Below are 21037 nucleotides of genomic sequence, written 5' to 3'. Positions count from 1 at the left end.
GGTCCGGGGTCGGTGGGAGCAGCTCTGGGGCGATGGGAGCTGCTCCGCACGTGTCTGAACAAGGTTCCCCCGGGGAGAGTGAATGTACGTGCAGGAGCTGGGCCAAAAGCAGACGCAGGGCTCTGGCAGCCCCGGCTGAGCTGACTCACCCTCGCCGGCCGCGCTCCCTCCGCAGCCAGCGGCACCTCCGCTCCGCACGGTGGGTCCCGCTCCCTCCCTGGGGACAGGAGGGGATGAGGGTTTGGGGATGGGGAGCTGCTTCCTGGCCCGAGGTGTGGTGGTGGCAGTGCCAGGGGGCACAGGGCCGGGGAAGGCTGTGGGTGTGATTCGGGGTCTGTCCCTGTGTGCCAGGGGGAGCAGCGTGGCCTGGTGTGGGTGCTGTGCATGTGGCAGCGACCCCGAGCATCTGCCAGGAGAGAGGGCAGCCATGCCCTGGCATGAGCTGGGGACGAGGGGCTGCTTGTGGCACAGTGGGGGAGGTGGGAGCAGGGCTGGGGATGCAGCAGGGAGCTCCTGCCCTGCAGGGCAGAAGGGCAGCTGGGCCAGCAGCGGCCGCAGCCCGAGCCAGAGCCATTGGAGGTGGCCAGAGAGCAGGGATATGCTGGATTTATGGCCCGTCTCATTATGTTTATGGTTGGCATGAGGCAGCTGCAGATGCTGCCCAGCCCTGCCCTGCTCCCTGCTCTGCATCCTGCTGCCGACAGGGCGGAGGTTCGCAGGTGGACTTTGCTCTGCGAGGTGGAGCTGCCCAGGGCTCTCCTGGCACTCCTGCCGTGTCTGCCCAGCGCCGGGCAACTCGACAGCTCCTCCCTGCTCGTTCCACAGGCAGCGACCCGGCAGGGACCCTGTGGGGGCAGGCTCCTCTCCTGTCCCGTGCTGTCCTGTCCTCTCCTGGTGCTGCTTTGGTGCTGAGCCCCCCGGTCACACAGCAGCCACCGCAGAGCAGGTACGCTGACCCCTTGCCTCTGCCAAACCTGCCCCACATTCAGGGGTGGAGCTGAGCTGGATTCTGTTCCCACAGCTCTCCTGTGCCAGGACACCTGAGCCCTGGCTATGCCTCCTGGGCTGGCAGATGCTGCCTCCAGGAAGGTTTTTGTCCTATGGGGGGTCAGGATGTGTCCCTGGAGCCCTCGAACATCACCTGAACAGCTCCTTCCCCCCAGGCAGGGCCCGGAGGAGGGACTCTGGTGTGCCGCTCCGGGAGCCCGGGCGCACGGTGCCTCTCCCCATGGCAGCCAGGCCCCCACGCAACACCAGCCAAACTGGACACCCCGCTCCCACGAGAGACCCTCCCCAGCCAGAGCCCACCCGCCTGCCACGCCCTGCCCAGCCCGGGCTCAGCTGTCACCGCCTGTCCCCAGCCCAGCCCGGTGTCCCAGCCGGGCACACGCCGCGATGCCGCGACCATCACTGGTGGGTACAGCTGAGGGTGCCAGCGGGAACTGGGGTGAGGGGGGTGAGGAGCTGGGTCTCCTTTGGGCTGTTCCTCCATCCTGTCACTGTTCTGTGTTGGAGATGAGCCATTGTCCCGGCATCCTTCACCCCGCACTGCGTGCCAGGCCCACTGTGCCCAGCGCAGAGCGTGGCCAGGAGATGGCAGCAGGACCCTGCCCGCGGGCAGCGGGGGGATGAGGGGAGCAGGACAGAGCTGGGGAAGGGTCCTTGAGTGCCACCCTGCGGGGAACCCCCCAATCCCTGCACCAGTGGCTCTGGGGATGGACCCAGGCCCAAACCCCCAGGGCACAGAGTGGGCTGAGGGGTGCAGGAGGTTCCCCCCTGCACAGCCCCCTCCTCACATACGCCCCCCACCCTGGGCTGATGGTGACAGTGAGGGGGTGACAGTCCCCTCTTTCGGGGCTCCACAGAATCCCAGCTACCAATGGAGGCAAAACGGGAAACAAAAAGGCCACAGCAGCAGCACGGGCCTGGGTGGCACTGGGGTGGCACTGGGTTACTTTATTTGATGTTACATTCCCCCAAGTCTTGGGTCGCAATGAGCTGGGGGCAAACAACAGCTTATAGGGGGGGACAGGTCTCAAGGGAGGATACGATGTTCAGCTAATCAAAAGCACTGGGGGTGGAACACAAAGGCAAGGGATACAAGGGAGGAAAACTGCTTGGGACAGGAGGGGTTAACAACTGGATGTAGGAGGAAGGGGTTTGAAACTTGGCAGAAAAGTAGCTAAGCAGCAAAGAGATAAACCGACACTAAAAGCGGGGGTGGGGGGGGGGAAGCCCAAATAAACTACCAAACAACAAACCAAACAATAACCTGCAGAACAAAACCACACTGACGCCGTGGCCCTCTGTCCCCCTGTCCCCAGAGCTGTGCCGCGAGGCTGTCCCCGAGGTGGAGATCGTCAGCCTGCTGGCCGAGCAGCTGCCCCGCTACACGCTGCGGGCTGACACCGTGTTCGGCTACGAGCACGGCGACTGGCTGCGAGCCCCCAGCGCCCCCCCGCAGCCCGTAGCCCCCCTGACCCCCCAGCAGATCGAGGAGACCCTGCAGTATTTCCGTGAGTGCAGCGGGGCCGGGGAGGGGCGGTGGGCACGGCCGGGCTGATCGCCGCTAATGGGATTGACGGGCTGGATTTCCTCACCCGGAACATCCCGGGCTAATTCTGGGAGCAGCTGCTGCTGAGCCAAGCCGGATGCTGGGAGAGGGAGCCCCCCAGCATTTCTTGGGACCCCCAGCGCGTCCCTGCTCCCCTGTGCTGGGCTGGGACACTGGTGGGCTTGGCGAGGTGTGCCAGGGGATGCCAGGGCTGCTGCTCCTCCAGCATGCCAGCCTGGAGCAGGGGGCTGCCAGCAGAGCCCCCAGAGCTGTGGGGATCCCAGGGGGAGATTCCTGCTGCCAGCAGAGCTGTGGGGAACCCAGCAGAGCCCTCAGAGCTGTGGGGACCCCAGGGGGAGATTCCTGCTGCCAGCAGACCCCCAGAGCTGTGGGGATCCATCCCTGGTGCCAGCAGAGCCCCCAGAGCTGTGGGGATGTCATGGGGACATTCCTGCACCCCCCATGGCCAGGCAGGGGCAGTGCCCATGGCCCTGTGACGTGTTCCATCCCTGGGCAAGGTCGGGGTTCAGCGGGGGGCACAGACGGATTATCTCTGCCTTGTTTGTGCCTCTGGGCTGCGTGTGGCGGGGACAGGATTAGAGCAGGGGGCTGGGGGATGGATGTGGGGCAGTGGGAGACAGATGGGGGCAAAGCCTCCACCCACCTGCTCCCTCCAGGCTGGGCATCATCCTCACCGTGCCCTGCCTGTGCTTGCAGCCTTCCCCTGGTGGCTGCTCCCTCTCTGGTCAGCAGGCGACCATCGGCACAGCCCCCTGCAGTGGCCATACAAGGGATTGAGCCCCAAATTCTGTCTCTGTGCCATGGGGTAGGGAGCATGCAGCACACCAGCACCCCAGCCCTGCTCCATGGGGCCAGGGGCTCTCAGTCCCACACTCCTGCAGGTCACAGCCACTCCGATGCTGCTGGCATGTGCTGGAGGGGGCCCATGGCGTCAAACCTTTAAGCTGCCATCAGAAATAGCCCCCTGTAATCTGCTTGTGCAGGCACAGGGAACCTGCCCAGAGCAGCAAATCCTGGGGCAGGGGATTAGGAAGAAGCAGCTCCTGCCTGTCCATGCTGAGACGTGTGCTTGAGTCCTTGGGGTCCCTGGAGGGTGGGTGGTGCTGGCTGTGTCATCCCAGGCCTTACCAAGGGAAAATCCAGCTCCAGGAGGAGGGAGAGGGTGAGACTGAGGGCATCTGCTCCATCCTCACCCCAGAGAGGACTGAGGGTTTATGGCAGGATCCCAATGGGTAGGAGCGAGGCAGGCAAAGGTGTGCAATGCTGAGGGGCAGCTCCAGCTGCATCCCTTCACTGATTGTTTGGGTGCTCACAAGGGTGGGCATTGGGGCAGGTGATGAGGACAGAGCACGTTGGCATTACCAGCACCACACCCACGGCATGTGCTACGTGCCTGCCAGCTCCTCCATAATTCAGCACACCATGATTTATTCACCTTTCCTGCTTCTGTGCTGCCTCTGCACCAGTGTTGTGGGGACGAGAGGGTGCCGGCCAGGGAGTGTGGGGCATCCTGGCTCATGCCAGGCCATGCTTGGAGCCAGGGGTGGTGAACGGGGAGCTGGAGTGGGATGGAAAAGCCCCTTTGCTGATCAGGGACCTGGCAGGTCCCAGCACTGCAATGGGCACTGCAGGTGCAGGGTTTGTGACGTCGGTGATGACGGGAGGATGGCAGAGCAGGGCTGGCCAGAAAAACGTACCCTGACCCTCATGGGGACCCCATGGCTTTGTGTGAAGGGCCCCAAATCTCTCCCCGTCCTTCCCAAGGGGCAGAGCTGCTGTCTGTGGGTGACCCACAGCATCAACACCGCAGAGCGGCTGCTCAGGGACCCCCAGGGTCCCAAGAGGTGGGAGGGACACCTCCACCAGCCCCCAGGGCCGAGCAGGGTTGTCCTGGCGGGTTTCCCAACAAAGAGCCCAGTCCTGGGGTGCCTGATGGGGATCGCGTCCCTGGGGAAATGCGCACCCCGACCCCGCATCGCCCCCGCTCTGCTCCCGCGCGGCTCCGCCCCTGTCCCGGCCCCGCCGCCGGGGGATGCGCCGGGCAGGTGCGCGGGGAGCGGGCGATCCTATAAATAGGGGCGGGAGCGGCCGCAGCGGCTCCGCTCGGCGCGGCGGGGCTGGGCACGGCTGGCTGGGCACGGCTGGGTGGGCACGGCGCGATGGAGATCTGGAGCAGCCCCGCCGCCTACGATGAGTTGAACGGGAACGCGGAGCGCGGCGCGGACCCCATCGCCCGGGAGCTGGAGGAAGGTGAGGGCGGCGCGGGCGGTCCCGCCCCGGGGATGGGGGTGAGGATGAGGATGGGGGTGAGGATGAGGATGAGGATGGGGGTGAGGATGAGGCTGCGGCAGGGCAGGGCACCCCGCGGGGTTGGTTTGGAGCGGCGGGGCCGGGGTGTCCCCGGGGCCGGGGCTGGTCCGGAGGGGTCAGGGCCGGGGTCTTCCCTCGGGAGGTGCCCTGCGCTCCCCACCTGTGCCTTCCCTCAATCCCCGGCTCCCTCGCCGCCCTCTGGCCCGGGGTTGCCGCCGCCCGGTCCCTTGGGGACCCCCAGGGTCACCCCGACCCCAAGGAGAGCTGTCCCCACGGACAGGGGACAGCCAGGTGTGCCAGGTGTGCCCGTGGGGAAGGAGAAGGACGCCCCTCCTGCCGTGGGAACGGGGTGCTCCCCCCCCAATCGGGCCCTGGGTGGATGTTTACATCTTCGCCAGCGCCGCAGCCCCCGTCTGCCAGGGCCAGCCGCTCGCCCCAAGCGTAACGATGCTCATGCTCTAATTACTTCCAATTAATGGCTCAGGGGCCTGACGAGGTGCAGTTGGGGACCCCCGCGGAGAGCGGCTCCTGTCGGGGTGCAGAGAGGGGGGATGAGGCTGGGGATGGGGCTGGCCCTGCGCCCCATGGCCGTGTTTGGGGTCCGTGTTTGGGGTCCGTGCCCTCTGGGGCGTGGGGCAGTGCGGGCCGGACGGGACCGGGGTGGCGAGTGGGGGCATTGCCATGACAACACACTCGCCATTACACAACCCCAGCTGGGGCCGGCTAATGGGATTTGTGTGGCTGAGCTTCCCCGTTAACCCACTTCGTCTGCGCCACTGGGGGGTGCCTCTGACTGGGGCCCTGAGCGCAGCCGGGGGAAACTGAGGCACGCACCCTCGGGGCAGCAGAGCATGGAAAGGGCACCGGGCAGGGTGTGGGGCACAGGCAGCTCCGGGGCTGTAGCAGGCTCTGGGGTGCGGGCAGGGCTCGGGGCTCTGCTCGGGCTCCCTCCGGCTCCAGCGCCGCCGCCCGGGTGCGTGCCCGGCGCTGCCTGGCAGGACCCGCAGCGGGGGCACCGAGACTCGGTGCTGGCACCTCCTCTCCCCGCCAGACCCGGGGAGCGGCGGGGCACGCAGAGCTGTGCCGGGGGCCCGGTGGGAGCCCCCGATCCCTCCTCGCCTCCGGGGCCGTGCAGCTGCGGGGGCACCGGGTGGGCGCGGGGGGGCAGCGTCCCCTCCCCCAGAGAGAAACCAAACTAGGGCAGGGGGGATCTGGGGGAGGGGGCTGGGGACAGCTTGGAGGGGACGCCGCCCGCGAGCCCGGCTCGGCACGGTGCCACCCACGGCTATTTATGCTGGAGCTCCAGCCTGCTTTCTGCTGGAGATGTCACCTCTGATCCTGTCTCTGCTGCTGCCCTTCCTTGTCCCCCTTCTGTCCGTGAGTCCTGCAGTGGGGCTGGCACTGTGCCTGTGCTGTGGGGTCAGCAAGGGTGCCAAGCGTTTTTCTTGCCCCCTCAAGGTGTGGGCAGGGTTGGGGATGAGGTGTGAGCCCCCCCATTTCCCCCGATGCTGTCACCGCTGTGGGGATCCCTGCCTGGCACTGTGTGAGGTGCCACCCAGCTGACAAAAGTCCTTTTTGGAGACCAGCTTCGGGGGACAGTGCTGAGCCCCTGGGTCAGTGCTCCCACAGTGTGGGGGTTCACCTTGTGCCCTCTCCCCCCAGTCCTGTGTGCTGAGCGGGTGGCCAGGATCACAAAGACCTACCACGATATCGACGCTGTCACCAACCTGCTGGACGAGGTACGCTGGAGATGCCACCTGTGTGAGGGCTGGTGGCACCCTGGGGACACAGGGCTGGGTGAGGAGTGGGGAAGGGATGAGTCCCAGCTGAGGCAGACCTGCCCCTGCAGAAAGAGCGGGATCTGGAGCTGGCAGCACGCATCGGGCAGTCCCTGCTGAAGCAGAACCGGAGCCTGACTGAGCGCAATGAGCTCCTGGAGGAGCAGCTGGAATTGGCCAAAGAGGAGGTAACAGCTCCTGGGCACAGGTCTGGGCTTTGGCCCCCTGTGTGCCCCCCTGGGGGCTGCTGTGGTCTCTTTGGCCATGTCCTGAAGCTCTTTTGTCTCTCCAGATTGCGCAGCTGCGCCACGAGGTGTCCATGCGGGATGACCTCCTGCACTTCTACACCACCAGCACGGAGGAGAGCGAGCCCACCACCACCACCTCCACACCGTGAGTGGGACCCCCTGTCCTGCCGCTCCCCTGGGGCTCAGCTGCTCCTGTGGGCAGGCCAGGAGCCATCACATCCCTGGGCTGGCACTGGCCACATCTCCGCCCTCCCTTGGTGGCCGTGGGTCCGACCCCACAGAGCTCGGTCGCTGTGGGTGCCTGGGGGAGCGGGCAGGGGTCAGAGTGGGCATTGCCACCCTGCCTGCCCTGCTCAGGCCATCCCTGCTGTCCCCAGGCTGCGCAGGCACGAGTCCTCGCTGTCCTTGCAGCAGTACTTCCAGTACGACACCCTGCAGCAGAAGCTCAGGAGCCTGGAGGAGGAGAACCAGAAGCTGCGCATGGAGGTGGGCACAGCCAGCTGCAGGATGCCCTCAGTGCCCACCCATGCCCTGCTCTCCCTGGGGGGACCCGAGCTGCCCCCTCAGTGTCCTGCCTGTCCCGCTCAGCCTCTCCAACCCTGTCCCCCCAGGCCACCAACATCGCCACCGAGACCTGTCAGTACGAGCAGCAGGAGCAGCAGCTGATGATCGACTGCGTGGAGCAGTTCTGTAAGCAGGGCTCGGGGCTCTGCCCGGGTGGGTGGGCTGGGGCCGGGGCGGTGCCCGGCGGTGACAGAGCCCCCTCCCGCAGCCGAGGCGAGCCAGCAGGTCGTTCACCTGTCGGAGGAGCTGGCGCACCGGGCGGAGGACGCTGCGCGGCAGCAGGAGGAGATCAGCCAGCTGCTGGCGCAGGTCGCGGATCTGCAGCACAAGTGCCGCACGGTGAGGGGGTGAGGGTCCCCTGCCCGTGCCGGGGGGTCGAGGGGTGCGGGCACAGCGCCCTGACCCAGCCTCTCCTGCCCGCAGTACGGCTCCGAGGTGGAGGAGCTCCAGCAGCACCTGACGGCGGCCAAGGAGGTGCAGCAGCAGCTGCGGATGGAGGTGAGCCCGGGGGGAGCCCTGGGTGCCCCCCTGGCCGGGGGTCCTGTGCCAGGGCCGTGCTCCAGCCGTGCCGGTGTCCCCCCAGCTGCGGGATCTGCAGGACAAGTACGCGGAGTGCGGCGGGATGCTGCAGGAGGCGCGGGAGGAGGTGAAGAGCCTGCGGAGCCGCAGCGTCCCCAACAGCACCGTGAGCCGCTACAGCGCTGCCAGCCTGCTGCCCGTGGTGAGCGGGGACGGAGAGGCACGGGGGGGGTCCCTGCTGTGCCCCCGGTACCGACACTGCACCCCCAGTGCTGACACTGCACCCCCATACTGACACTGCCCCTCCAGTGCTGACACTGCACCCCAGTACCGACACTGTGCACCCCCATACTGACACTGTCCCCAAGTACTGACACTGCACCCCCATACTGACACTGCCCCCCCCAGTGCTGACACTGTGCCCCCCCAGTATTGACACTGTGCACCCCCATACTGACACTGCCCCCCAATGCTGACACTGCCCCCCAGCACTGACACTGTGCCCCCCCATACTGACACTGCGCACCCCCATACTGACACCGACACTGCCCCCCCATACTGACACCACTTATCCCGTCCCCAGGACTCGCTGGCGGCTGAGATCAAGGGCACGATGAGGAAGAGGACGGACAGCTCCTCCTCGGACTACAAGTGAGTGCTGTCATTGATGGTTTGTGCCGTGCCGTGGGACGGCTCCGGCTCACCCCGAGCTCCCTCCTGCCCGCAGGAGCTACCAGCGCGTCTTTGAGACGGTGAAGGCCGTGAACCAGGCAGCCAAGGCCAAGTCCTGCTCCGAGTCTCCCCACCACGTCCCGGGCTCCAAGCCAGTGTCCACTGCCCACTCTGGGGGGGCCAGCACCCCCCAAACCAACTGCTCCGGCTCGGAGGATGCTCAGTGAGTGCTGGGGCAGGGGAGAATGGGGCCGGGGGGGGCAGAACGGGGCCGGGTTGGGGATGAACGGGGCCGGCTGGGACAGCGGCTGCTCCTGCACAGGAGTTGGGATGCTGGCAGCAGCCTGGGGCAGGGAGGGCAGGGTCTGGGGGAGTCCCTGAGGTGCAGCCCTAAGCTGTGCCCCCATCAGGGCCGATGGGGCCATCAAGGAGCCCCGGGCAGCCCTGGGCCGGCAGGACCTGGAGGCGGCGGTGCAGCGGCTCTCGGAGCGTTCCTTCTTCGAGGCCGAGCGGGAGCGCAAGCTCTGGAGGCTGAGGGATGGGGAGAGCTCCAGCGGCTTCCTCACCCCCGAGGGCAGCGTCGTCTCCACCGGGACAAGCTACTCCGGGGGCTCGGAGCTCACGGCTGGCTCCGGCTTCTCCCTGGGCTCCCTCACCTGCTTCCCCGACAAGCTGCAGATCGTGAAGCCGCTGGAAGGTGAGGGGCAGAGGGGGTGGGTGAGGAGCTGCAGGTCCTCTGAGGGTCCAACAGCCCCTCCTGAGCTCCCCTCGGCTGTTTTCCCATCCCCAGGCTCTGTGACGCTCCACCACTGGCAGCAGCTGGCACAGCCCAACCTGGGCGGGATCCTGGTGCCCCGGCCCGGGGTGCTCACCAAAGACTTCAGGCAGCTGGACACCGACCTGGAGGAGGTGTACAGCCTCAATGACCTGGAGGAGGACGATGTGGACGCCAGCTCCTTCCAGCTGCTCCCTACCTCAGCGCCCGCCAAAGCCAAGGAGCGCCCCAGGGGTGAGCGGGGGGCGAGGGGACAGAGGGGCCGCAGCCCCCGGGGTGCCCCTGCCCTCCTGTCCCGGCTGGCCCTCGCCTTCCCCGGTGCCTTCCCCTCTTGCAGCAGCCTGTCCGTGGCACCCCGCGCTCCCCAGGGGGATGCTCCGCCTGCGGCTGTGCCAGGGCTGTTCTCGGGCAGCGGGATGAGCCGCGGCCACCGCCCCGGCGAGCCCCTGCTGCCCCCCGGCTGCCTGCAAGGGGCCGCTCTGGCATCTCCTGGCCCATCCTGTGCCGGCTGCCCGCTCTGAGCAGGCACCGGGCGCAGTTGCTGCTGAATCCCCGTGCAAGGAGCTCCCAGCCCGGCTCTGGCTGCCCCGCCTGCCCTCCGTGCCCTGTGTCCTGACCCCTTGTCTCCTGTCCCTTCCAGTGTTCCTCTCTGTTAACAACCTCCCCCAGACCCCGTCTACCTTCACCATCACCACCTGCCACATCCTCCACCCCACCTCTGCGATCACCACCAGGTAAGGTGCGGGGCCCCCGCTGCCTGCCCCGGCCTTCCTCCTCCTCCTCCTCCCCCGTGCCTGGCTCCCTGCAGCCCCTGATGCTCTGAGAGGTGCCAGCACCAGAAATCTCCCCAGATGTGGCTGCTGGGGTGTCTGTGTGTCTGTGGATGGATGGACGGACAGACGGACAGCCTTCCTCGGCTGGGCTCGCCCAGGGGAGCAGTAAATGCTCCTGGCACTCTGGGGAGCAGACACAGGTTTTTGGTTTTTTTCCTCCCTCCACACTTGGGCAGCAGCCAGGAACTTTTCGAAGCCGGCTGCTGGGCTGTCCCCTCATTAACGAGCGCCGGTGATTAGCCCTAATGAGCCCCCCTAAGGCTCGCTGGGGGTTGGTGTGAGCTGCAGTTCGCTGTTAGACAAACCCTGGTGTCTGGACATTGCTGCTGGAGCTGTGCCCGTGTCCCAGCGTGTCCTGGCTGGTGAGGAGCAGCCCCAGCACCCTGTGGGGGCTTTGGGGTCTCCTGCAGCCCAGGGCTCTTTAGGGGAAGGACAGGGGGTCCTGCCTGGCCCCCCCAGCTGATCCCCCTTCTGCCCTCTCTTCCCTCCAGTCTGTATCATGCCGTCGTGCCTTCTTGTGGGCCCTTTGAGGGGCTGAGCCTCTGCAGCCCCTGCCCAGAACCGGCTCCCCCCACGCTGGCGCTGGGCCCTGGACCCCCCAGCGCCCCCACGGGACTCGTGAGGCTCCTGCTGGGCCGAGATTCCCACCTGGCACCAGGCACTGGATCGTGGAGGGCCCCCTCACTGCACTGCCAGGAGCCCCAGCACTGTGAGCCCCCCGTGGCCAGGGGCCAGCAGGGACCCCCAGGCAGGAGCAGCACCTTCAGCTGGAACCTGGTGGAGAAGCTGCAGCGCCTGGGGCTGGACAAGGTGGTGGCCAGAGGGCAGAGAGCTCCTGTGCCCTCTGGGCTACCCAGAGGTGACACTGCTGCAGAGCCCCCAGGCTCAGGGTGAGACACATCCTCTTCCTCGCCCGTCCATGGGGAAATGGAGACAGGACAAGCTTCAGCCTCAGCTCCTGGTGCTGCCCCAGCTCCATCAGCGCTCCTGGCACCAGCATGGAGGGCTCTGCCCTGGCTGCAAGGACAGAACTGGCCCTGCTCCCCATGGATGGGGGTACAGGGGGTGCTGGCTGGCCCCTCCTGCTGGGGCAGTGTGGACCCTGCACAGGAGCCAATTTCTGGCAATAAAAACTGTTCCTGCTTCTGCTGAGCCTGTCTGCGGAGCGAGAGGCAGCTCGGCCCGTCTGGGGCTGTCCAGATGCTGCAGGGATGGAGAACACCCAGTCTGGGCTCAGGTGTGTCCTGGGGCAACCCACTGGGGCAGGGGGACCCCCTGCACCCTGGGCTGGGCCCTGGCCAGCGCCTGGCCTGGACTGGCTTCAAAGGGAATGCTGGTTTAGCTCTTCCCTGCTCACTGAGTAGCAATAGTAGCAGCACCCACAGCTTGGGATGTTCCTGGGGGTGCTTCTGCTGCTCCCCTAATTGTGTCCTTCCCTCCAAGCTGTGCCCAAACCCCTGGCAAATAAATGTGAATTCACAGAGCAGCTGCTGTGTGCTGTGTGTGCTGCTGTGCCCAGCTCAGCCTCTGCCCCTTGCATCCCTCTGGGGCTGGGGGCAAATATCTTCTGCCCTCTGGGGCTGGGGGTAAATCCCCTCTGCATTCTGGGGGCAAATTCCTTCTGCATTCTGGAGGCAAATTCCTTCTGCCCTTTGGGGCTGGGGGCAAATCCCTTTTGCCCTCTGGGGCTAAATCCCTCTGGGGTTGGGGGTAAATTCCCTTTGCCCTTTGGGGCTGGGGGCAAATCCCCTCTGGTGCTTAGAGCAAATCCCCTCTGCCCTCTGGAACTGGGGGCAAATCCCTTCTGCCCTCTGGGGTTGGGGGCAAATCCCCCTGCCCACCTTCCCAGGCTCTCCCCAGCACATACAGGAGTGCAGAGGCCGTGGTGCCAGAGTTTTATTGAGGGAAAGGGCAGGCCCTGAGTGTGGCAGTGTCCTGCCCAGCCCAGCAGCTACACAGCACCATCCTCATCCTCAGTGCTGCGGCGGCCAAAGTCCATCCAGTCGGGGTAGAAGTGGTCGTGCAGAGCCTCCAGCCCCTCGTCCTCATGCACAAAGGCCTTGTGCTTGTTCAGCTCTGCCAGGGCAAAGGCAGCAGTTAGAGCTGGAAATTGCTGGAAATTTGGAAATTGCTGGTATTTTCCCCCCCCTTCCACGGGGGCCAGGCTGTGCCCACCCACCCACAGCTTGCAGTACCTGTGAGGATGTGGGGCAGGAACTGGGACAGGAGGTGCTGCTGCTCCTGGGACAGCTGCTGGGGCCATTCCCGGCGGGCCAGGCTCGGGGGGGGCTCCTGGGGGTCCCCCAAGGCCGCCGGGGGCCGGCACAGGCTGGGGGCCACCGCGAGGGCCAGGATGAGGCACAGGCACAGGGACGCCTTCATGGCTGTGGGGACACTGAACGGGGGGGCAGCTGCAGCCCCTGGACTGGGACAGGCTCAGCCCCAGCCCATGGACAGTTCACAGTCCCCTCTGTCCCCCCCTTTGTGTCCCCAAGTCCCCTCCATCCCTTGCAGCTTCTCCCCAAGCCTTTTCCATCCCTCTCTCCTGGCTGGTTCCCATTTCCCCCAGAATCAGAGTGAAGGCAGAGGGATCCATGAGGATCAATCCCACTTGTGGCTCCTTGCAAGGATGCTGAAAACTAAAGCCCGTGGCTAAGAGCATCATCCAGCTCCTCCTTGAATCCAAACAGCTGGGGAGCTTCTCCTCCCCAGGGCATGGCCAGGCCCAGATCCCCTCTGTTCCCCTCAGTGGGACTCTGAGTTGCTTCGTCCCTCCCGTCTGCTCCTCAGGTTTTCTCCATCTTTCCCTCTCCCCAAGTCACCTGCAGCCAGTGCCAGAGCCCTGTGAGACTCTGAGACTCACCTGTGGGTTCTGAGGCTCAGCAGGGTGTCCTGGGGGTGTCCTGGTGGGTGTCAGGGGGTGTCCCAGTGGGATTGTCTCTCCAGGATCACCCCAGCTCAGCCCTGCTTTTAAAGGCACTGCCGGGGCTGCCACACCCCAAGGAGGCTCCAATCACATCCACCCACCCCCAGGGGGGCCTCGGGCATCTGTGCGTGCTCACATACACACAGACAGACAGACAGACACACAGACACACACACAGACACACAGGCAGACCCACAGAGCCACACAGACAGATATATATATACACACATACATATATATAAAATATTTATTAAAAATATATTATATTATATTATATTATATTATATTATATTATATTATATTATATTATATTATATTATATTATATTATATTATAATTATTATATTATATTATATTTATTATATTATATTTATAAATATGCATATATGTATGTAGGGAAACACAGATGAATGCTTACATAAATACATATATATGCATATATTTTTATGTACATGTCTACATACATGTATTCATGTATTCATGCATACAAGTATTCACAATTATATATCCATACACACATGTTGGACTTCTAACATAAATGATTCATTCTGGGATTATGTGTACATATATACACACACGCACACACACACACACACACATATATATATATATATATATATATATAAATAAAAGATATACACATATATATGTAAATATATTACATATTATAAATATATAATATATATAATATATATAATATATAATATATAATATATAATATATAATATATAATATATAATATATAATATAAAATATACAATATAAAATATATAATATAATATATATAATATATAATATATATTCACGTATATATATGAAAATATATGAATATTTGTACACATATATCTAAATCTGTACACATTTATACATACATACATACATATGTGTTTATAAATAGCAATATATATGCAAATATCTGTATAAACACACATGCACATGTATGTATGTATATACAGAAGTATGTTTGTGTACATATGTGTATTCTCACATGTGTGTCTGTACACACACACACACATAGATGTACCCACACCCTCACACCCAGGTGTGTGCACAGGTTCATAACGTGTTGTGCCAGGGCTGCCAAAGGCTCTGTGCCTCTGGGGTTGGGGGGCAGTGTCTGTGAGGCCCCTCAGCAGGACACAGACCCCAGAGCAGCCCATTCTGCAGCTCTGGGTCCCTCCCTGCACCCCGAGAAGCTTTGGGGTGCTGTGGCAGCAGAGGGCCCCACTGACGATCCTGTCTGTCCCCACCCACCCCCAATGGATATTGACGCTTCCTGCTGCCTCTGTTGATCCCCCATCAGTGTATTTGCAGAGCCCATTTGTCTCCCTCCTTCAATAAACCCCGTGAGTGACATCCTGGGCTGGGGCACGTCACTGTCCCCTGTCCCCAAGGAGCTGTGTCAGCTCCTCAAACACCCCAAAATAAATGGGCTTTGGATGGAGGGAGGCAGCAGCACCCAGCACCCCTCAGCCATCGATCGCTCGCTCCAACCAGCACCTTGCACAAGGAACAAACAAATTGTTTTCCAATTTCTGCCTTTTAATGGCTCAATCTGGACCCAATGAGCCGTCAGGGTGATGGGGACACGGTGACTCACGGCATCACCCTGACGCAGGTTTGTTACCAGGCCTGTGGGCATCGGGGCTGGACCCTGCTCCAAGGCTGAGCTGAGGATGCACCAAGCTCCCCTCGCCCCCGGGGCCAGCTGTCCTGGCAGTGGCCAAATCTGTTGCCAAGTCCCTGGGGAGAAATCCAGGCTGGACATGCTCTGACACACGAGGGGCACAGGAATTCTTGGCACAGCAGCAGCAGAGATTGGGCTGGGGGAGGTTGTGGGCACAAAAGCACACCCTGGTGTGGATGCTGCCCTTGGTGCTGTCAGCACTGCTCGTGATGGGCAGGGATGGTCACCTCTCTCACCTGAGGCATGGGCAGGGATGGAGGCCACCAAGGGCTGGGCAGGGCAGGAGGTCACTCTGAGGTACAGGCAGGGCAGGAGGTCACTTTCAGGAAGGATGGGCAGGGCAGGAGGTCACCAAAGGATGGGCAGGGCTGGAGGTCAGTCTGAGGCACAGGCAGGGCTGGAGGTCACTGAGGTACAGGAGGACAGGAGGTCACCCTCGGTGCACTCACAGCTGCTTTACATAATTGCAGCAATTCTGTTTCCAAGATCAAAGTCTCCCAGGAAGGTGGCAGTGAGCTCAGTGCTCTGAGCACCCACGGGAGATGGGGACATTGTGGCAGGGGATGAAGGGCCAGGCCCTGCTCTGGGAGGATCAGGGTGGGAGCAGCACCCCAGGACACCCCAGCCCTCCCCGCTGCAGGGCAGATGTGCTGGGGGACAATGGCAGAGAAACCCAGGTTTGAGTTCAGCATTTCAGAGCACTTCACACTGCTCCCGTGCCAGAGGCACTGCCAGCCCCCAGAACCATCACGGCCCTCAGCCCATGCGTTTACTGAGATTCCATTCTTGCTTGTTGAGCTTGAGCTCACAAAATAGAGACAGCACTGAGCCCCTGACCTTTGGCAGAGCCTGACCCGGGTGGCAGCGCCTCCTCCTCCTCCTCCTCCTCCTCGCAGTTTCTGGGAAGCAGAAGTGACCCTGCCCACGGGACTGCCAGGAACACAACGAGGGAATGACTCAGCACCCACCCACCCCTCGGCTTCCCTCAGCTCCCAGCAGGAGCAGCACACACAGCACCGAGGGAACTCCCTGTTCCTGCAGTGGGGGACAACCCCCAGGCCCCCCAGAGCAGGGAACGCCACCAGAGAAGGTGCTTTGGCCCCTGGGAGCGATGGAACCACACACACACAGGCTTTTGAAAACCAATTTTATTTAAATAACTTTAAATACATTACAATAAAACATTAGAAACGAAACCAAAGCCGTGTTACTGCACAGGGTGTGAGCTCTGCAGCTCCAGGGATGTTATCCTGCTGTTAGTCCTTGTCACGAGTTTAACCCATGGGACAGCACCTGGCACCTCAGGGCTCGCAGGTACCCACACCTGAGCTGCTGCCATGGTGCCTCCAGGTCACTCTGGTGTCACTCCTGTGCCCCCAGGAGCCAGCAGTGCCCAGAGGGAGCAGCTGGCACCAGGCAGGCCAGGATGGGAGCACAGCTGGACTGAGGAGCCATCAGCACAGGCCGAGTCCCCGGGCTTAGCTGGAGCTTGTGGCTTCAGGCTGGATGGTGCCAGCCCTTGGGTTAGCTCTGGGAAATGAGGGACAGCCAGACGAGATAGCATGGGCTCGTGTCAGTTTATTACATCACCAATTACAACAGTCCAGACCCAACAGTGGACCCAAGATCGTTACATTACACAAACCGGCTGCTTTTAAACTTATGACAAGGGACAGGTGGGAATTTCATGGTAAGGATATCTTCTTGCATAAAGCTCCAGTGGCCCACAGGCACTTAAAACCCGTGGACTTTCAGCTGGTCGTCTTTAGCCAGTCCAATCTGCAAGAGAGAAAACAAATTCACAGTGTGGGGTGATGCCTCTGTGAATCCAAACACTGCCCACACCCAGGGATCTGTGTGCATTTAACAAATTTGTGCTGATTTTAGGTAGTGAAATATAGGTCTTATAAGCTCTTGGAGATTTATTACACACCCAAGATAGCTCAGCTACCTTAAAAGGGGCATAAAATCAGCAGGATGGCTTCTGTGGTAGTGTTGGAAACAAAAAGGTTTTAATAAAAGGCAAAATAACTAAACTCTTTACAGAGAAAAACCAAGCCAGGAGAACAGGTTCTTGCTGCTGGTAGAACACCTCACAAAAGTGATTAATTTCCTTGTTCCCTTCTTTTTCTAGCAAATTGTTCGGGTGGGACTTTTTGGCTCCTGTCCAAATTAGCTATCCTTAAGTTTGAGGTGAAGTCCCCCAGGTCCTATGAGGTGCCTTTTCACCTAATTAAGGAGAGAAACTTCGGGGCTTATCTCCATTTTAAAGGCACAAAGGATAGTTTTGTCACTCCATCAACAGGGGGCACAATCCTACAGAAGCTGTCCTACCTCCACAAGGAACTGGCAGATGTTCTTGCGCTGGTCACCCTGCAACTGAATCACTTCTCCATACTCGGGGTGCTCAATTACAGTACCATTGCAGGCAAATTTCTGCAGCAGAGACAAAAAATCCTCATTAACACCACCAACATCCCTGCTGGGCGTGGCCGCTGCCCCACCCCCGAGCCCCCAAGCCCCACCTTCTTGAAGGCCTTCACCAGTTTCTTTTTATCGTAGTCATCCGCGATGCCCTGGACTGTGGTGAGGGTCTTCCTGCCGTTTCGCTGCTGGATCCTTATATGGATGTAGTCCTCAGTGCCGGCCGGGAGCAGGTCATCACCCTTACTTGCATCCGCAAAGGGGTCTGCGGGGAGATCCGTCAGGCCCCGCCCCAACAGCGCCCCATTGGCCGCCTCACCCGCCCATCACGCAAAGATCCAGCCCTATTGGCTGCCGCACCCGCCCGTCACACCCCAGCCCCGCCCCCACCCCATTGGACACCGCGCCCGCCCAGGTTTGGGCTCCGCCCCCACCCCCCCCGCGGCTGACGCAACCGGGCCCGGAATAGCAACTGCGCCACGGGGCGGGGCCGGGGCGGGGCCCGCGCGCTCCCCCGGCCCCACCGCACAAAGGGCCTCACCGAAGGGCTGGAGGTTCTGGATAGCGGACATACGATACGCTTCCCTTCCCTCGGCGGAGGCGGCGGCGGCTGCGGCGGGGGCGGCTCTGGCGGCGGGAGCGGCTCTGGGCGGAGGATGCTCTCGCGGCGGCGGCTCGAGGCAGTGTCAGGGGGGCGGGACTGCCGCCGACCGCTTATATACCGCCCCTCCGTGACGCCATCACGCACGGCCAACGAGGCCGGTGATTGGTCGCCGCGCGGGGGCGTCAGGACGCATCGGGCGAACGCGGCCGCGCCCTGGCTGGCGCGGGGGGGAGCGGGGCGCATGCGCGGGGGGAGGGCCCGGCAGCGCGCGGGGCGGCGCGTGCGCAGTGCGATCCTGGGCCGGGCCGGGACCCCCCGAGCCCCCTCAGGGTCCGCCCCGAGACCCCCGCGAGCCCCAAAATCCTCCCGGGACCCCCAAAATCCTCCCCGAGAGCCACAAAATACCCCCACGAACCACAGAACACTCCCCGGGAGCGCTCAAACACCTCCAGGTCCCCTCGGGCCTCCCCTCCAAAGGACGCGGTGCGGCCCGAAACCCTCATGGGGCCTCAAATCCCCTCCAGCCCTCGCAAATTTTATTGGGCTCCTCCAACCCTGTGCAAAACACCCCTGTTATGCCCCCCAAAACCTCTCTGGGACGCCCGAACTTCCCCGTCTGAAAAATGCGTATTTTATGATTGGCTTTTCGCAAATATTAAAAGGAATGTTAGATGTGTTATGATGGAAAGTGATGCTGTATTGATTTTCTTAAGTTGTGTGTTAAATACAGTTTTAGGATGTTAAAACAGAAACTATGCTATGTAAGATGCTTTTTTTAAGAGAGGACTCATAGCAAGATAGCAGCCACAGGACACCTAAATCTTTCAGAAGAAAAGAATTTATTGCTCCATTATCGAGTTCTTCTCACCTTGCTCAGCCCTGAAGACATTTTAGGATTAAGAGGAAGAACTCGATAATGCCCAGACAGAATCCTGTGTTTGAATGGAATTTATGCATCATGTATAAGGTGTATGAATATGCAACAGGCTGTTGCTTTTAAGGGTTAATCCTCTATTAACGTGGGTCCTTTTTTGGGCTTATTTTGCCCAGAAAGAAGTACCCAGACCATCCATAACTCTTTGTTTCTATTGTCTCATATTATCCTAAATGCTAATTGTCCAAATTTCTATTACTATTCTTATAACCATTTTATTACTATTAAACTTTAAAAATTCTAAAAACAAGTGATTGGCATTTTTCACACATCAATCCCCGGCCCCAGCCTGGGGGTGACACGGCTGTCCCTGGCCCAGGGTGGCTCTCCTGGCCTGGCTTGGCCTTGCTGAGCCTGGCACTGTTTGGTCACCACCCTGAGCTCTGATTTTGGGTCTGGAGCTGCAGCCTGGGAAGGCTCAGGAGGAGGAGGAGGATCCCACCCTGGCTCCTGGGGGATCCCAAAGGCCTGGCTGGGTCAGCACATCCCAGTAAATCCAGTCACATCCCAGTCATGGTGCTGGGAAGGGGCACTCCCTGTTCTTGGGGGCCAGGAGGGCAGTGAGCCCAAGGTTTGGGAAACCAGGGTCAGGGGTAGCTGCTGATCTCAGCTTTAATCCTGTTCTGACTCCTGATTTCAGGGCCTGCAGCCTGGTTCACACAGTTGGGAATGAGCTGTTAAACACGGCCCTTCCATGGATTTAATCCTGTTCCTAACTCCTGATTAAAGCCACGGCCCTTTCATGGTTTTAATCCTGTTCCTGGTTCCTGATTTTAGGGCCCTTCCATAGATTTAATCGTGTTCCTGATTCCTGATTTTAGGGCCTGAAGCCTGGCTCCCAGAGCTGGGAATGAGCTGTTTAACATGGCCCTTCCATGGCTTTAATCCTGTTCCTGATTTTAATTCTCACTCCTGATTTTAGGGCCTGCAGCCTGGCTTGAAGAGTTGGGAATGAGCTGTTAAACACGGCCATTCCATGGATTTAATCCTGTTCCTGATTCCTGATTTTAGGACCTGCATCCTGGCTTGAAGAGTTGGGAATGAGCTGTTAAACACATCCATTCCATGGATTTAATCCTGTTCCTGATTCCTGATTTCAGGGCCTGCAGCCTGGCTCCCAGAGCTGGGAATGAGCTGTTAAACACGGCCATTCCATGGATTTAATCCTGTTCCTGGCTTCTGATTTTAGGGCCCTTCCATGGATTTAATCCTGTTCCTGATTCTTGATTTTAGGACCTGCATCCTGGCTTGAAGAGTTGGGAATGAGCTGTTAAACATGGCCCTTCCATGGCTTTAATCCTGTTCCTGATTTTAATCCTCACTCCTGATTTCAGGGCCTGCAGCCTGGCTCAGAGCTGGGAATGATCTGTTAAACACGGCCATTCCATGGATTTAATCCTGTTCCTGATTCCTGATTTCAGGGCCTGCAGCCTGGCTCCCAGAGCTGGCAATGAGCTGTTAAACACATCCATTCCATGGCTCTCCCAGTGGATAAACCCCAAACTGGAGGGTGAGTCTCTGCACGGGGGCTGCTGCCACAGCAACATCACATCCTAAATCCAGGCACTAAAAATCCCCCACAGCAAATCTCTGACAATTAATGGGCTCAAAAGGCAAAAATCCAGCCAGAGCCTGAGCTGTCCTCTGGGTCAGAGCTGCTCATGGAGCAGGAGCATCACCCCGGGCCTGCTGGGCTGAGGATCTGTGTCTGGAGCTCCCTCTGGATCCCCTGCAGCCCCAGCTCCCTGTGTGGGTGCTCTGGAGCCATCCCTGTGGGTCTGACAGGTTATTGGCAGCTGCCTGTGCTGCCATCTGCAGCTCTGGCACACACCACGAGGCTGTTGCGTCATCCTTGGGGGGTTGTTTGAGATAAAGGCAAATGATTTCTCTGGCACCGGGCAGAGGGAATTGTTTGTGTTGCTGTGTTTGTGTCTCCCTGGTGTTCCTGGAGCATCTGTCTCTTGTGTTTGTGACACATCAGCTGGAGAACTGGCTGAAATTTTCCTAAGAATATGAATTTGCTCCATGACAGCCATGAACAAGCAGATGGTTCTTCTCTCTCCTCTTTCTGATCAGATTTTCCTCCTCTCCCAGAGCAGGAGCTGTCTCCAGCAGCCACACGGTGGAGTAGCCAGACCGGAGAAGCAATGAGAGCTTTGCACTCCATCTTTCTGCTGGAGGCATTTCC

At 60.6% G+C, this 21037-nt stretch overlaps 3 protein-coding genes across 3 annotated transcripts; 1 reads left to right on the top strand and 2 right to left on the bottom strand.

Moving 5' to 3' along the window:
• The first annotated feature begins 32 nt into the window (after positions 1-32).
• On the top strand, positions 33-11606 carry HAP1 (huntingtin associated protein 1). The gene is given in 17 exon segments (XM_059489015.1): positions 33-199; positions 1331-1413; positions 2325-2516; positions 6548-6624; positions 6735-6851; positions 6956-7056; positions 7289-7397; positions 7523-7601; positions 7684-7814; positions 7899-7973; positions 8059-8196; positions 8578-8645; positions 8722-8893; positions 9099-9363; positions 9457-9675; positions 10082-10175; positions 10766-11606. Coding segments are annotated over 17 exon segments (2490 nt in total). The 3' UTR covers positions 11169-11606.
• Positions 11607-12225: 619 nt separating this feature from the next.
• On the bottom strand, positions 12226-12656 carry LOC132084242 (gastrin/cholecystokinin-like peptide). Its single transcript, XM_059489308.1, has 2 exons — positions 12470-12656; positions 12226-12350 (listed from the first exon to the last, which is right to left on the bottom strand). Exons 1-2 carry the CDS (start codon positions 12654-12656, stop codon positions 12226-12228), a joined length of 312 nt encoding a protein of 103 aa, XP_059345291.1.
• A 3789-nt stretch (positions 12657-16445) lies between these two features.
• EIF1 (eukaryotic translation initiation factor 1) lies at positions 16446-18018 on the bottom strand. Its single transcript, XM_059489302.1, has 4 exons — positions 17853-18018; positions 17413-17576; positions 17222-17323; positions 16446-16666 (listed from the first exon to the last, which is right to left on the bottom strand). The coding sequence occupies exons 1-4, from the start codon at positions 17881-17883 to the stop codon at positions 16622-16624; spliced, it is 342 nt and encodes a 113-aa protein (XP_059345285.1). The 5' UTR covers positions 17884-18018; the 3' UTR covers positions 16446-16621.
• Positions 18019-21037: the final 3019 nt, after the last annotated feature.

Source organism: Ammospiza nelsoni, chromosome 26 (assembly GCF_027579445.1).
Source record: "Ammospiza nelsoni isolate bAmmNel1 chromosome 26, bAmmNel1.pri, whole genome shotgun sequence".
NCBI classification, from domain to species: Eukaryota; Metazoa; Chordata; class Aves; order Passeriformes; family Passerellidae; genus Ammospiza; species Ammospiza nelsoni.
Note: the sequence above shows the minus strand (reverse complement) of the source record. Positions and strands in the feature narration are given on the sequence as shown.